Genomic DNA, 13,114 nt, shown 5'->3' with positions numbered 1-13,114 from the left:
CCCTGGATGCTCACTACGATCAAGCGATTAATTCCAGCATCGAAAGTGAAAACAAATTTCTTGACACCTTTTAGCTGCTATAAGCATATGGAATTTCCTGGACGAATTGTATCCGGTTTTGCTTCCGAAATCTTCTCAGCCAAGCATAAGTCCCTCGTCCTCTATTACTCACTCTTGTTATTCTGCCATCTTGTGTTGGCCATCTTTCGATTACCTTGGCTGTTCATAATTCTCTCTACTTTGCTTCAATAATTATAGGCTTTTGCTTTGGAGCACAATTGTCATTATTAGTCACGATCATATCAAAGATATTTGGCCTTCAAGCATTATTCAACATTTTACAATGTAGGATCCGTTTCGAGTCCTGTTGGGTCATATATTTTCAGTGTGAGCGTGGCTGGTCGTTTATATGACAGAGAGGCTTTGAAGCAAGTAAAAAGCAACTTGAATTGCATTGGCCTGCTGTGTTACAGAATGGCCGTTCTTATAATCTCAGCAGCAGCATTTTTTGCTTGTATTGTTCCAATTATTTTGGTGCTAAGGACCAAAAACTTTAACCAAGATGATATCTATACAAGTTCAAAGATGAAGCCGAACATATAGAGAATGATGTATCCTTGACCGAAAATTCTGCGGCCACAATGAAAGAAACGGTGGCAAAGCCAACATTAGCCATGCCGCCATTATCGACGTCGCCACTGAGGACGGGCCCACCTCCAACGCCACCGTCGATGGACGCTGATATTTCTTTAGTTGACAGGGCATATGGAAGAAATGAGAGTGTGAATTTAATTAATTTACCTAGATCTATTGGTACTTGTTGTGTCTGAGTGTGAGAACAAAACCAGGGAATATGCAATGTGATGATTTTGGAATTCACTATTTTACTCACTCATGCAGTCTCTTACTTTGGTCAATGTCATTGTATCATATAAATGAATTTGAGGCAGTTTGAAATAGGTTTTGCAAAAGTATTGCAAGATGGACTTAATTAAATGAAAACTAAATAAGTTGTAAATCGAAGAATTCTGCCTATGATATACGACGTGTGGATGTATGCCATTCATATTCATACAAATATTTGATTTAATACTATGTTTACGAACTTGAAATATATAGCTTGTGTCTCTATTAATGTGACGATTGCTATGCATCCGGATTAAGATCTTCTATTTCTTAGGTACGTTATTTGTACATAGAGGTGTGGTCAAGTTGCTCTCTGCATCTTTATTTTGCTAGACTTTGCCACCCTTCAATTTAAAAAAAAAACACACACACACACAAATTTTCGCCCTCTTCACAATATTTAACCATAGTAATTTCTCAAAGGGTAAATTTGACTGCATGGCAATTGACATTGATGATTCCACTCTAGATTCAGAATTTTGAAAAGTCATTGCCTCCTTTACGTTAGTTTGCCTGCTAATTTATTGTTTGTTTATAAAATGAAAATCGGAATGGATCTAAATCAAAATGAACTAAAATCAGAATGAGCTAAAATTGAAATGAGAGATTAAAATCAGAATAAATTGTTTATTTAATTAAACTATAAGAATCACAATTAAAATGAACTTCATTCACATTGATACGTTTACTTTATTTTGAAAGCTGAATAAATTGTTATAAGTTATTAAAATACTTTTTGTTAATTGTTGCTTCTTTTGTATCTATTACGATATTAATAATAATAAGAATAAAAATAATACTAAAATTGAAAAGAATAAAAATAAAGGCAGTAATAATTAAAATCATAAAATAAATAAATTTTTATAATAATGATTAACAGTAACAACAAATGAAGGATGGTAATAATAATAATAATAATTTACGAATTTTATTATTATTACTATTAAATAATAAACGAACTATATGTAGATATTTCAAAACCCATGGGTAATTTTATAAAATCTGTACTGAACAAAATTAAAAAATGGCAAAACACACAACTAGCATGTTGGCATTCTATTCTAAGTAATAGAGAGATTTCGAGTAGATATCCGGATTTTATTAGAGAAAGAAAGAGTACACACATTTCAAATCAACCTACAACACGGCATTACAACAGTTCAACATGAAAAAAGAGAAAATAGGATCCAGATAAGACATAAGTATCCAAAAAACAATCCTTATTAATTTTGTTCAGCTAGGAAAAAGCTAGTAAGCACCAAATCTTGCTTCCAAACAGCATCGGCTATTTGTTATACCCCAAAAGAAATTGTTGTAAGCTCATGAATACCCAGAAAAACGGAAATAGACATTGCACTACAACTTAGGATCATAACAGAAATTATGGAAATGGTTCCCTCGGGAAGTTCATCATATGTTGTAACCAGATTATAAATTGCAAATCATCACTATCAACATTACAGCAAAAGCACTGCTGGCCACTTACCAAAGCAGGGCAACATCTATGAATATAACAAAGACCCACAGTCACTCACTGCCCCCCCCAAAAGCCAAAAGAAAAAGTTGGAAAACACCAAATTCCAGCACCAGCTCAAAGTAATATTATGTCATATTCTAAACATGATTTGAATTGAAATACGGAATCTATGTACCAAAAAGGTGTGCATTTAAGCTTCCTCATATGAGTTGACACAAGCTTTAGAAACGATCTTTGATACTGTCAAATAAATGAAGGCTCCCCACTAGGCCATCTTTCAATACACACAAATTTCCAGTTTTTGGATCTAGAAAATAAAACCCTAAACATCTGAAAGAAAACTTGTCATCACCTTAAAATAACAACGATTACAGGGACAACAGATAGCAGATCGAAATAGTTGATAAACTAATGGACTACATATTTATGAATTAATAAAAAATTAGTAGTATTTCAGCTAATAATATACAACACTTATCATCAAATAAAAGAAATGAAACTTTCTGGCCCAAAAAAAAAAAAAAAGAAAAGGAAAAAATCTCCTAACAGAACAATAGCTCAGCATAAACAAACTTCCTTGTCCTAAATCTATCTATAGCAACAACATGAAATCTAAACAAATGATGCAGTAATTATTAAAAAAATAACTAAAATTAAACAACCTTGAAAAAAGCCTATACTAGACTAAACGTGAAGCCAATTAACAGTAATACAAGCTTAATAACTTCTGTCACCTTGATTTAGTTTCGATTATCGAAAAATTAAGCGACGATCCACGAAATAGTTTTGCAAATTCAGTGACACTGACGCTGAGAAAAGCGAAACTTCAAGAAATGGATTAACAGCTTATACACACACACACACATATACATCGATCAAAGAATGTGGAAACAAACTATTAATAAATCAAAGAGATAAAACATGTGCAATCTTCTCTAATGCTTACTGAAATTGGAAATTCTTTTGCTAATTCAAAAGAAAAAAAAAGTGAGTGATGATGAAGGGTTCACAACCGAACGCAAAATTGTTCTTCGGTACCAAAATGTGCAGATCGTAGGAATCAATAATGTTATGATCTCACTGTTTGAATCTAAACTTGAATCTCAATATTATGTATCACTCATTTATTGGACGATGGATTTCATATTTAGTAAAATTATTTAACTATTATCTAATAGATGAATTACAGGTTAATTGAGACTCAAATTAAGTCTTAAATATTAGAATACCTAACATTATTCCTTTAGTAAAACTTCTTTTTCTCGAGAGAGAGGTAAGCAATTAATCAAAAGATCATGTTCCTAAAAAAATAAAAAAGTAAAAATAAAAGACAGCCAAAATGCAGTCAAAGCTCTGAAGTGTCTCAGAAGTAGTTAAATACAATTTAATTAATGTTGCTGACTTCTAAAATTTAAAGGAAGTTCCTTTCACATACTTCAAAACTGTTTTAGTCAAATTATTAATTATACATCCCGATTGACGTTTTTATGCTAGCTCCAAATGTAGCTAAATTCAAAATCAAGTTGGTAATTTGTCTCATTTGCTTGGGCTAATTTGCTCGCAAAATTCAGCTCAATATAGGGTTATAGACTATAGAGAGTGGCTCACAAGGGCTCGACACACAGACACAGTGATTCTTAGGAGTGGTAAAATGTTCAACTCGAGTCGAATTTGGCAAAATTCAACTTTGGGACTATCATGTCTTTTAATGCGTCGGATTTTTTTTTTTTTTTGGGGACTTGGTCAAAAAGTCCAAATTTTACATTCTACATTTTTTTCTTGAATTTTTTCATTGTGTTTTATAAATTTATAATAAAATTTTATTTCTTTTGTTGGATTAGACTTTAAAAATTGGGCTTATATAATTAAAAACAATAAATATATGTTATGAATGGATTAAATATATGTAAAAAAAAAGTGTATTTTAATTTAAATAGTATATATTTTTTAATTTTTTAAATATTTCTTAGACTTTTGGGCTGGACTTAGGCTTTTCAAGTCAAGCACGAGTCCATCTCGTCTATTCTGAAGTTAACTAAGTGTTTTTATAACTGTACATTTATGTATATAATTAGGATCTTCTCTTGATCTGAGTTTTTTTTAAGTAAAAACTCACGTATTGATTAGTGGTCAATAAACTTAAAATATAAAGAAGTTAAATCATATCCATACACTATTACTACATCACACATGGTATAAAATTATTAAAAATTCAGAAGTGCTCAAATCGAGAGAGTATTCTAATCATTATGCATATAGTCCTATCACATAAGGATCCCGATTCTTTAATTCTACTATACCCTCTCGAATTCCTCCATCAACGCTAATTACAGCTTACATATCCACAAGATAGTAAATTTTGTGTACTCTTCTTGATTTATACAAAACCGTTCATAGAATGCTTATGAATCTACCGTGAAGAGTTAATTTAATTTAAATTGGAACGCCATTGTTAATAATAGTATAATTTGATAATTGCAAAGATACCTAATATGAGTGGTGTTCAAATGCGGACATTCAGATGAATTTAAAATGCAGACGGAGCTAAAATATAAGAATAAATATGGATTTCAAATGTACTTTTTTTTATCTTTCAGAGTATTATAGTTCATAATATTATTTTTTAATTTTTGTTTTAATTATGTCTAAATGAATTTTTCATATAAACATCCAACCTAAACATTACTGTACCTAATACATATTTTTATTGTCTTCCTTTGTTTTTAGGGATGGCAAATTGATGGGTTGGGCTGGGCTTTTTCAAGCATATGCCCAAGCCCACATTAGGAGAAATAGGCCTAGGTCCCCAATTGCCCATCCAAATTTGGAGAGTTAGGGTTGAGTCGGTCTCATCGCAGGCCTAGACTTCAATAAATTTTAAAATTGTTATAAATTTGTAATTGGGTAATAATCAATAATGAATTAAGAAAAATGATTGTCTCAAAATAAATTAATAAATAAAGGAAATAATAGATTATAAATTTAATTTTTTTAGTACTGAATTCTAATTAAAATAGCCTCTTAATTAACTAATATTACCTCCTATAAAAAAGAACAAATACAAAATAAGGCTACCTGAAGCCCCAAGGTCCTATATTAAATGACTTTTGAATAATTAAACTTAATAAGGAAATATGAAATGTTAGAGATTGATTTATAATTTTAATTTATAATTTAAATCCAATTATTTAAATCATATAGAGAACCATCTAACCCGGATTGTTTTCCTTAAACTCTTATTCAGACCTTCTCACCGTGGGCCTCTGATATTTGACCCATGTGAGGGTTGGGCCTAAGCTGACATGGCCCTTTGAAGGTGGGTCAATCCGAACTTTTTTGCTTAGCCTACTTTCTTTATATTAAAATTGGTAATATATTGTTGCCTCCCTATATTGAAATTGATACAGCAATATGACAAACTAATATTAATGCAGGGTAATGGAGAGGTTCGTATATTTTCAATATTTTGTTTCGTAAGAATGTTGGTAGGGGTGTTCAAAATCTAATATGATCTGTTCAATCTATTTGATCCGTAAAATTTTAATCTATAAAAATTCAATTTGTGGATTGGTGGATTGAATTGAATTGAAAATTTAAAAATCCATTATCGATGGATTAGATATGAATTTACTTCTATAAATACGCAAAAATCCGTGAATCTACAAAAAAATAAAAAAAATATTTATTTAAATAAAAAATAGAACTTATAAATGTAGCACTGTTGCTTACTTATAAATAAATAAATTAAAATATAGTTAAATTAACACCATGTTGTATCTTATTCGATAACTATATAAAATAAAAAATAATTCAATATTTGAATAATTAAATAAGCAAATATAGTTATATAAACATTAAAAATTCTAAAGCAAAACAAAGACCCTAAGCCAAACAAAATATTTTAACACATAACACCAAATCTCTACCCCACCGCACGCACAAGTCATCACTGTTTCACTTCACCACTTAATGTACTTATAATTTTTTACTTTCTTTTCAAACTCTTCAAGTTTCTTAATTTTTTTTCCCGTTACATCTAAGGTCTCAAGTTTCAACTTTTGTATATATTTAACTTCTTAATTTTAGTTAATTTTTATTGATTTAAACAAATGAGATTTTTTCTTTTCGATGTGTTATATTTTAAAATTTTGAATGTATTATTCCAACTTTATTTAAACGATTTATTTCTTTAAAATTTATTCAATTCAAATTTAATCGGTATTAAAAAAATTTATATTAATTTTTTTAATTTAATTACTTCGTAAATTGGACAAAATTAAAAAGTTTTAAATTTACAAATCAATCTATAAAATGATAGATTAGATATGAATTGAGTCAAATCCGTAGACATATGAATTCGATTTGAATTGAGTGTCACCAATCCGTGAATTGAATTGGATTGAAAATTTATAATAAGCAAAATCATGGATCACATATGGATTGATGTCCAATCCGTAAAATTCGATCCAAGAACACCCCTAAATGTTGGGAATATAAAAACAAAAACTAAACTCACATTATTTATGAGAATAAATAGAAAAATAAAAACTAAACTCACATTGTTTATGAGAATACTTATTTATACTAATCTAAAGGTAAGACTCATGTTTACCTTAGAACTACAACTCGAATAAAAATAACTATGTAAATAAACTGAACTAATAGGCTCTACTTCCTGTCAAGAGGTAAATAACAATAACTTTCAACAACTCAATACTCATTACATACCCAGAAGCATAAGGACCATTTTACACTATATCTCTAATTCGAGTTGCTGATGGCAATGTACTTATTTAAACTTTTAAAAAAGTTAATAATCTCATATCAAAGATTTATGTCATCTAAGGATTCGGAAAACACTGAAACTGGACCAATTAATAGATGTTAGAAGAAAGCATAAAAATGAAGTCAGAGAGTGGGGAGGTAAAAAAAAAAAGTTGGTCTATTGGAGTTGCACATTTCCTCACATCAGTTCTAGAAACAATATACAGGGTGGTACAAAAAAATATTAGAAAGAGAACTGAAACAGTTTTCGGTGTCTATTTTTTGTACAAACAAGGTGACTCTTTGATCAGAGAATTCTTCCGCACAAAATGAAGACTCCTCTTGCCTTCACACCCCCACTGTGTGCACCCTTCAAGTCAGCTAAACTAGGACATGATTATTGCTACATGAAACTGACAATAAAGTTACCTTTGCAATCGGAAAATCCAATTTATTGGTAGAGATCTCAACCCTGACTGCCAATTTTAAAATCCGAAAAAGAGGCAGTTTCTCCAGCTTCAACTGTTGGTGTCGGTTCTTTCTTGTCCAACCCAAAGAATGAGCAATTTTGAAATGCATCAAGACTACTGGCAATAAGACGGTTCAGACCTCCAAGGCTATCACTAAGAATTATATCTTCACCACGATATTTAGAGGATGGTATGTCCAAATCTAATGGTCCTAAAGAGTCGGGCTGCATAAGGAGAGAACATGAGAAAAGGTCAACTTTCAATAAAGTGCTGCTCAAAAGATACAAAACTCTTATCAATTATGGCACAGTGTTTAAGCTTTCCCTATTTCCTATTACCTAGCATTGTTAAAGCTATGTCTCCTAGGAGAAATTTGAAATTACAAGGTTTCAAAACCTAAAAAAATGAAAAATAAAAATAATGTGACATAATTGGAAAATGCAACACAAGGTATGATAGAGGAAAAAAACATACCCAATATATATCTGTTAGCCCATTGAAGTCATTTACAGAATTATCCAAAGTGTGGGGATTGCGGAGACAATCATCCATAGGGTCTTCATGCGCAGGGTAGTCAGTAGGGCCCTCAGCATCAAGTAACTCCTGCAAGAAAAGTTGCAAATTTAAAAATTATTACTCTTGCTATGTTGTTGTTTCATCTCCTATGCCATAAACTTGCCATCCTAGAACTTCTTACAAATGATACCTCGAAAAAGCCACCAGAACCCACCGAATTTGTTCTTGCAATCTGCTCACAGTCTGCTGCTGGAGGAGCAATGTCAGGCAATCTGGAAACCCCATTACAAAGAACTGGATTTTTTTGAAATGAGAATGCATCACATGTTTCTTCAGCATCCCAGATGGAAGAAGCATGGGATGCCAAGGTTGATAAGGCTCCCATCTTGTTTTGATGTCTAGATATATGAGCAGCGATGGCAGCATCAAATGAATCACAGCTGAACGGGATTTGCTGAAGACATTGAGAACTTTCAGCAACAGGTGCAGCATCCAAATCATGAGGCACCTCAGCGAGCAGATCTCCAACACTTATGTTGGTGAGACTATCTGCCCACTCCCCTGCTGACAGTGCAGTACCACTGCTTAACCTCTCGTCACCCTAAAACATACACAGTTAAAATTATGAATTCAGGAAATAGTGGAAAGTGTAGAATAAAGCTAACTGATCGCCAATAAACCAGTCTTCGCCCTTCTGGTATGGAATTAAGCTAATTCTTGACAAGTAAGATAAGCGGCCAAACAGGTGCAAACATCCATTATTAAGAAAGAAGAGGTTGAAACATCCAAAGAGTAAATCCCTTCCTTTAACAGACAATTCACTTGTTTACTTGTATCGAGCAGCTAAAGAAAGTAAGCTACACTAGCAAGTCTAAAATAAGATCCTTAATTGTAGCATTTATGGTAGAGATATAAGGTCCTGAGTGTCCATGAATGGGAACCTGAAATCAGGACCAGTGTTCCAAAAGTATCTAATAGATTTAAAAATATAGTACGATCATTAGTTCATTACCATATCTTCCGCTTGTCCGGTAATAATCTCATTACCAGTCTCCTTCCTGGGCCATGATACATTTGCTGCAGGATCAGATGTGTCTGCAATATCACATTTGGAAGTGCTGATGTAACTACTCGTCTCCTTAGGCATACTACTTGAAGAAGTTGCAAATGTGTCGTTTTCTTTAACTGATGTTAGTTTTTTATAGGGATCCACAAAATTCTCAGACTGATCACTGGTAGATGGCACACGTCCGGGCACTGAATCAACAATCTGCTCCTTCTTATTTTCCACATTTATATTATGGAAGCTAGGAACACAGCCGGATGCTGAAGGAGCATGTGGTGCTACATACCCAAGTTCAGTATCAGAAAACCAACCATACCTTCAAAGGTAGTAGACAAATCAGTTAAGGTAATCACATGGGAAGCATTGTAATAAAGTTAAAGAAAAATGAGGTAGGAACCTCAAGCGGAACATTGGAGGGCTTCCGATCATTGCATATACATCTGCTGCACTAAAAACGGAGTCCTGGGTCCATCTCTGATAACCCACCAGATTTTCCCTTTGAGCACCATAAGGAAAAAGCATTAGCTCTCCAGATGCGACACTTGCATTGCCCCATTTGCGATTTAAATGTTCAAGTACTGATGATATCTTTTTCCTTGTACTAAGAGTGAGCTCCAGGTGTGGATTATGGTTATCCTGTGAACATATAAAGATCAAATTACTTCATGACCACTGTTCAGCTGCTAAAAACTTCAGTCTCATCAAAATAATTTCCTTTTTAGCTCACCATTTCTAGGGCTTTTCGAGTACCATCATCAATTGGATACAGCTGGAGCTTAAGTTTCACAGGAGTTTGTACATTGCCCTCAGCAAAAAGAGTTGGTGAAATAGTGGGCAAAGGGGGAAGAACTTTATCAGCAGTTTCAAGAGCTGTGTGCTCTGTACAGTAAAAAGTAAAGATTCATGTTTAAGAAATTTGAGTTTTCATAATAAATTTAGTAGACATTATGAACGCATAATGAAGATATTCAACCTCACCAAGCTCACCTTGCTGACGTTCAACTTCTTTATCAGTGGATGTTCGTTCTAAATGCTCAGCAGCATCAGCAACCAAAGAAACCCCAGCAATAGCAGCCTTTTCCCATTTTTTATATGCAGCTGATGAGATGCTATCTGCTAAATTCAAATAACAATCAAACAGAGAAAAATCCTAAATCAGCACACAACAACATGGACATGCAAACAAAAGAATAATGAGAAATCTATTTTCTATTTGCCACAGCCTATACACCACCTCTCTCTCCAAAAGTTTAAAACAAGCAAACAAAGAAAAACAAATTACCTGGTTTCCGTCGTTGCCTAGGTTTCAGAGTAGCAGAGTCTGCCTTATTGTTGCTACGATTAATACCTATGTTAACATTGCGCTTCAAAGATCCTTTTGCAGGCCCTAATTTTTGTATGTTTTGACTATCAACAAGAACTAATTTTACTGTGCAAGTATCCTGTCCTGATGTTCTACTCTGATTTGGAATGGGGGTTGGAGCTGTAGGTGAATAGCTGTCCCTTTGAGAAGGTCGCTTTCTAACACTTCTCTTCCTATCTTTCAGGAGTTGATGCTCCTTCATGGGAAAGATATAATCATTGTCAGTTTCAGCACACACACAAGATGGCCAAGTTTTAAACATGTGAAAACATCCAAGGATAAACAATTGACAATCTTGACTAACCAAGGCTTCTACAAATATCTTGAACCTTCGGGGCTTCAGGTGAAGCTTTGAGGCTTTGCAGCTATACTTTTCCAGTAAAGACCACCTGCAAGACAAGTCCTAGGATTATTCTTTCAAAATCATAAAAGCATCTACAGTCATCTATCAGTCCAGATGAAGAATTCCCATAAAATAAATTACTTCTAACAACCCTTCAATAATTGTCATTAATAGAAAAATAATTTTTCCACATCAGGCACTTAAGTTGATTACCTAAAGAATATTTGCAATGCATCTAAATTGGCTTCAAAAATTACCATGTATAATATGATTCTCCCATACATATGACATCTAGTTTCAATATATTCCTTCTCAAAGTGTTTTACGTGCATACAGTGAATGAAACTTAAGATAAAAGGTCAATCCAGTTGTATTAGCATTACCATCGAAGCATTGCAGCATTGGTATCTTTAGAGTTTTTTGCATCCAGACATAATCCTGGACCCAGCAGCTTGTTCATCCGCCTCACCAGACGATAATAATAATGTCGGACCTGAAACAACAGAAACAGAAACACTCAACAACAAGCCACCATCAATTGAGGGCACTCATGAAAAATCACCTGATCCTTGTTTTTGCTTCGGACTCGATGAGTGATCTTCTCAAAATTCTACAATCAAGGGGTAACAAAGTTAGGGAAAATCATAAAAGAACGGAAAATATGACACCAAAACAGTTGTCAGCCATAACATGCCTTGCCAACTTGTCGCAATGCAGTGAAAAAGCTTTCCTCCTCTTCCCGTGTCCAAGCAGCCCATTGCCGTGTAGGCCTTTTAGCTGCATTTGATATTCAGAAGAATAGAATCACTAAAACACTCAAGAGTAAGAAAACTAAAAAGTTACAAGCAGAATAACAGACCAGACTGCTGCAGAATAACATTATCGAGGGTAGATGAGGCTACTACACGAGGGTCTTCATCCTGAACTGGAGTATTCCTAGGATGAAGATGCACCTCGGAGTTCATGGACAACTGTGATTCCATCTGCATTTCGAAGACATCACAATCACAAGAACAGTAAACACATGATCCTGAGCTTCTCACATGCGAAAAATTTCTCCTTTTGCCCTTCAACTTGGATTTAAAGCTGAAATCCCACAACCTGCTAGTGAAAAAAATTCAATCTAGTCATTATGTGCGTAAGCTCAAATCATAAATCTCAAATCCTAAAACTTATTTCCATCACAGCTGATCTTAAACCTGTAAGAAGAGACTATAAATGAGGCCCAATCTAAATGTCCCTAAAAAACCCTTATTACGAACAATCAAGTCAACCGAAAAAAAAAGTAGGCACCACATGAAGTTTATAACGAATAAATTTCAAATAAAAGAATTAATTTTCGTAATTCACAATGCTGTAAGCGAGCGATCTCTAAAACAAACTTCAAACCTGACTTTACCTAATAAAATTACGTCAACTCGGTTGAATTTAATTCAATTCTTCATTTTTCTGACAAATCAACAAAGAAAGCACCCAAAAAAATCTCTCTTTTTTTTTTTTTTTACATTCTTCGACCAGTTTTCTCATCAACTAAACGGGAGCTAGGGATTCGAAACATACAATTCCGATCAGCTGAGCATTTATATTAATTTAAAATTAAATTAAGATACCAATTAAATCTGCAAAAACAAAAAAGTTAAAATTAGAAATAAAAAAAAAAACTGAAAGACAGCGAACCAAGGAATTGCACGAACAAAAAGCAAATCGAAACCGGACGGAATCTTCCGACAGACGACTCTACGGTTAGGAGAAGAAGAGAAAAGAAGGAATTTTCTTTGTTATTATTATTATTATTATTTCTCTTTTAAAATTTTTCACTTTTGCTGAAAAGAAAAGAAAAAACTCGAAAAAAAAGGTCGTTATTAGTTAATTTGATAGATTAAAAATAATCTGGTAATAGGATATGGCTCTTTTTATTTGTATTTATATTTTTTTGCTTTTGTCTTACTATTTTGGTCATAAAGAAAAGAAGAAGTATTTAAAAATGAACAAATTGTAAAAGTGATGGTGGTAATTTCAACAATTAAATAATGTAATTTTTTTTTTGCCGTTTCAAATATGCATTAGTAGTGTAATTATTATCGACACATGTCGTGTTGGTGGTGGTTTAATCATCAATGTCGTGATTTTTGAATTGTGTGTGATTCAGTAGTTATTGCATATCGTGAGGCTTTTGTTCATGTGAGGCCGTGTTGATTTATTCCTTTAT

General features: G+C 33.1%; 1 protein-coding gene and 1 pseudogene across 7 annotated transcripts; one reads left to right on the top strand and one right to left on the bottom strand.

The window, feature by feature from the left end:
* Positions 1–6: 6 nt before the first annotated feature.
* On the top strand, positions 7–843 carry LOC127903050 (probable transporter MCH1; annotated as a pseudogene).
* A 6,464-nt stretch (positions 844–7,307) lies between these two features.
* LOC102628312 (TSL-kinase interacting protein 1) lies at positions 7,308–12,835 on the bottom strand. 7 transcript variants are annotated; one of them, XM_006492962.3, is made up of 14 exons: positions 12,583–12,835; positions 11,765–12,006; positions 11,600–11,682; positions 11,468–11,515; positions 11,289–11,398; positions 10,867–10,951; positions 10,482–10,758; positions 10,178–10,315; positions 9,927–10,078; positions 9,597–9,835; positions 9,146–9,515; positions 8,348–8,734; positions 8,092–8,220; positions 7,308–7,841 (listed from the first exon to the last, which is right to left on the bottom strand). In XM_006492962.3, the coding sequence occupies exons 2-14, from the start codon at positions 11,892–11,894 to the stop codon at positions 7,614–7,616; spliced, it is 2,376 nt and encodes a 791-aa protein (XP_006493025.1). In that variant the 5' UTR covers positions 11,895–12,006; positions 12,583–12,835; the 3' UTR covers positions 7,308–7,613. The 7 variants fall into 7 exon arrangements, with proteins under 7 accessions (XP_006493025.1, XP_006493022.1, XP_006493020.1 ...); XM_006492959.4 differs by having other exon boundaries at positions 8,324–8,734; positions 12,600–12,831; XM_006492957.3 differs by having other exon boundaries at positions 8,324–8,734; positions 12,583–12,830.
* Positions 12,836–13,114: the final 279 nt, after the last annotated feature.

Source organism: Citrus sinensis, chromosome 6, assembly GCF_022201045.2.
Source record: "Citrus sinensis cultivar Valencia sweet orange chromosome 6, DVS_A1.0, whole genome shotgun sequence".
Taxonomy (NCBI): domain Eukaryota; kingdom Viridiplantae; phylum Streptophyta; class Magnoliopsida; order Sapindales; family Rutaceae; genus Citrus; species Citrus sinensis.
The sequence above is the reverse complement of the archived record's forward strand: the minus strand, read 5'-3'. Positions and strand labels throughout refer to the sequence as shown.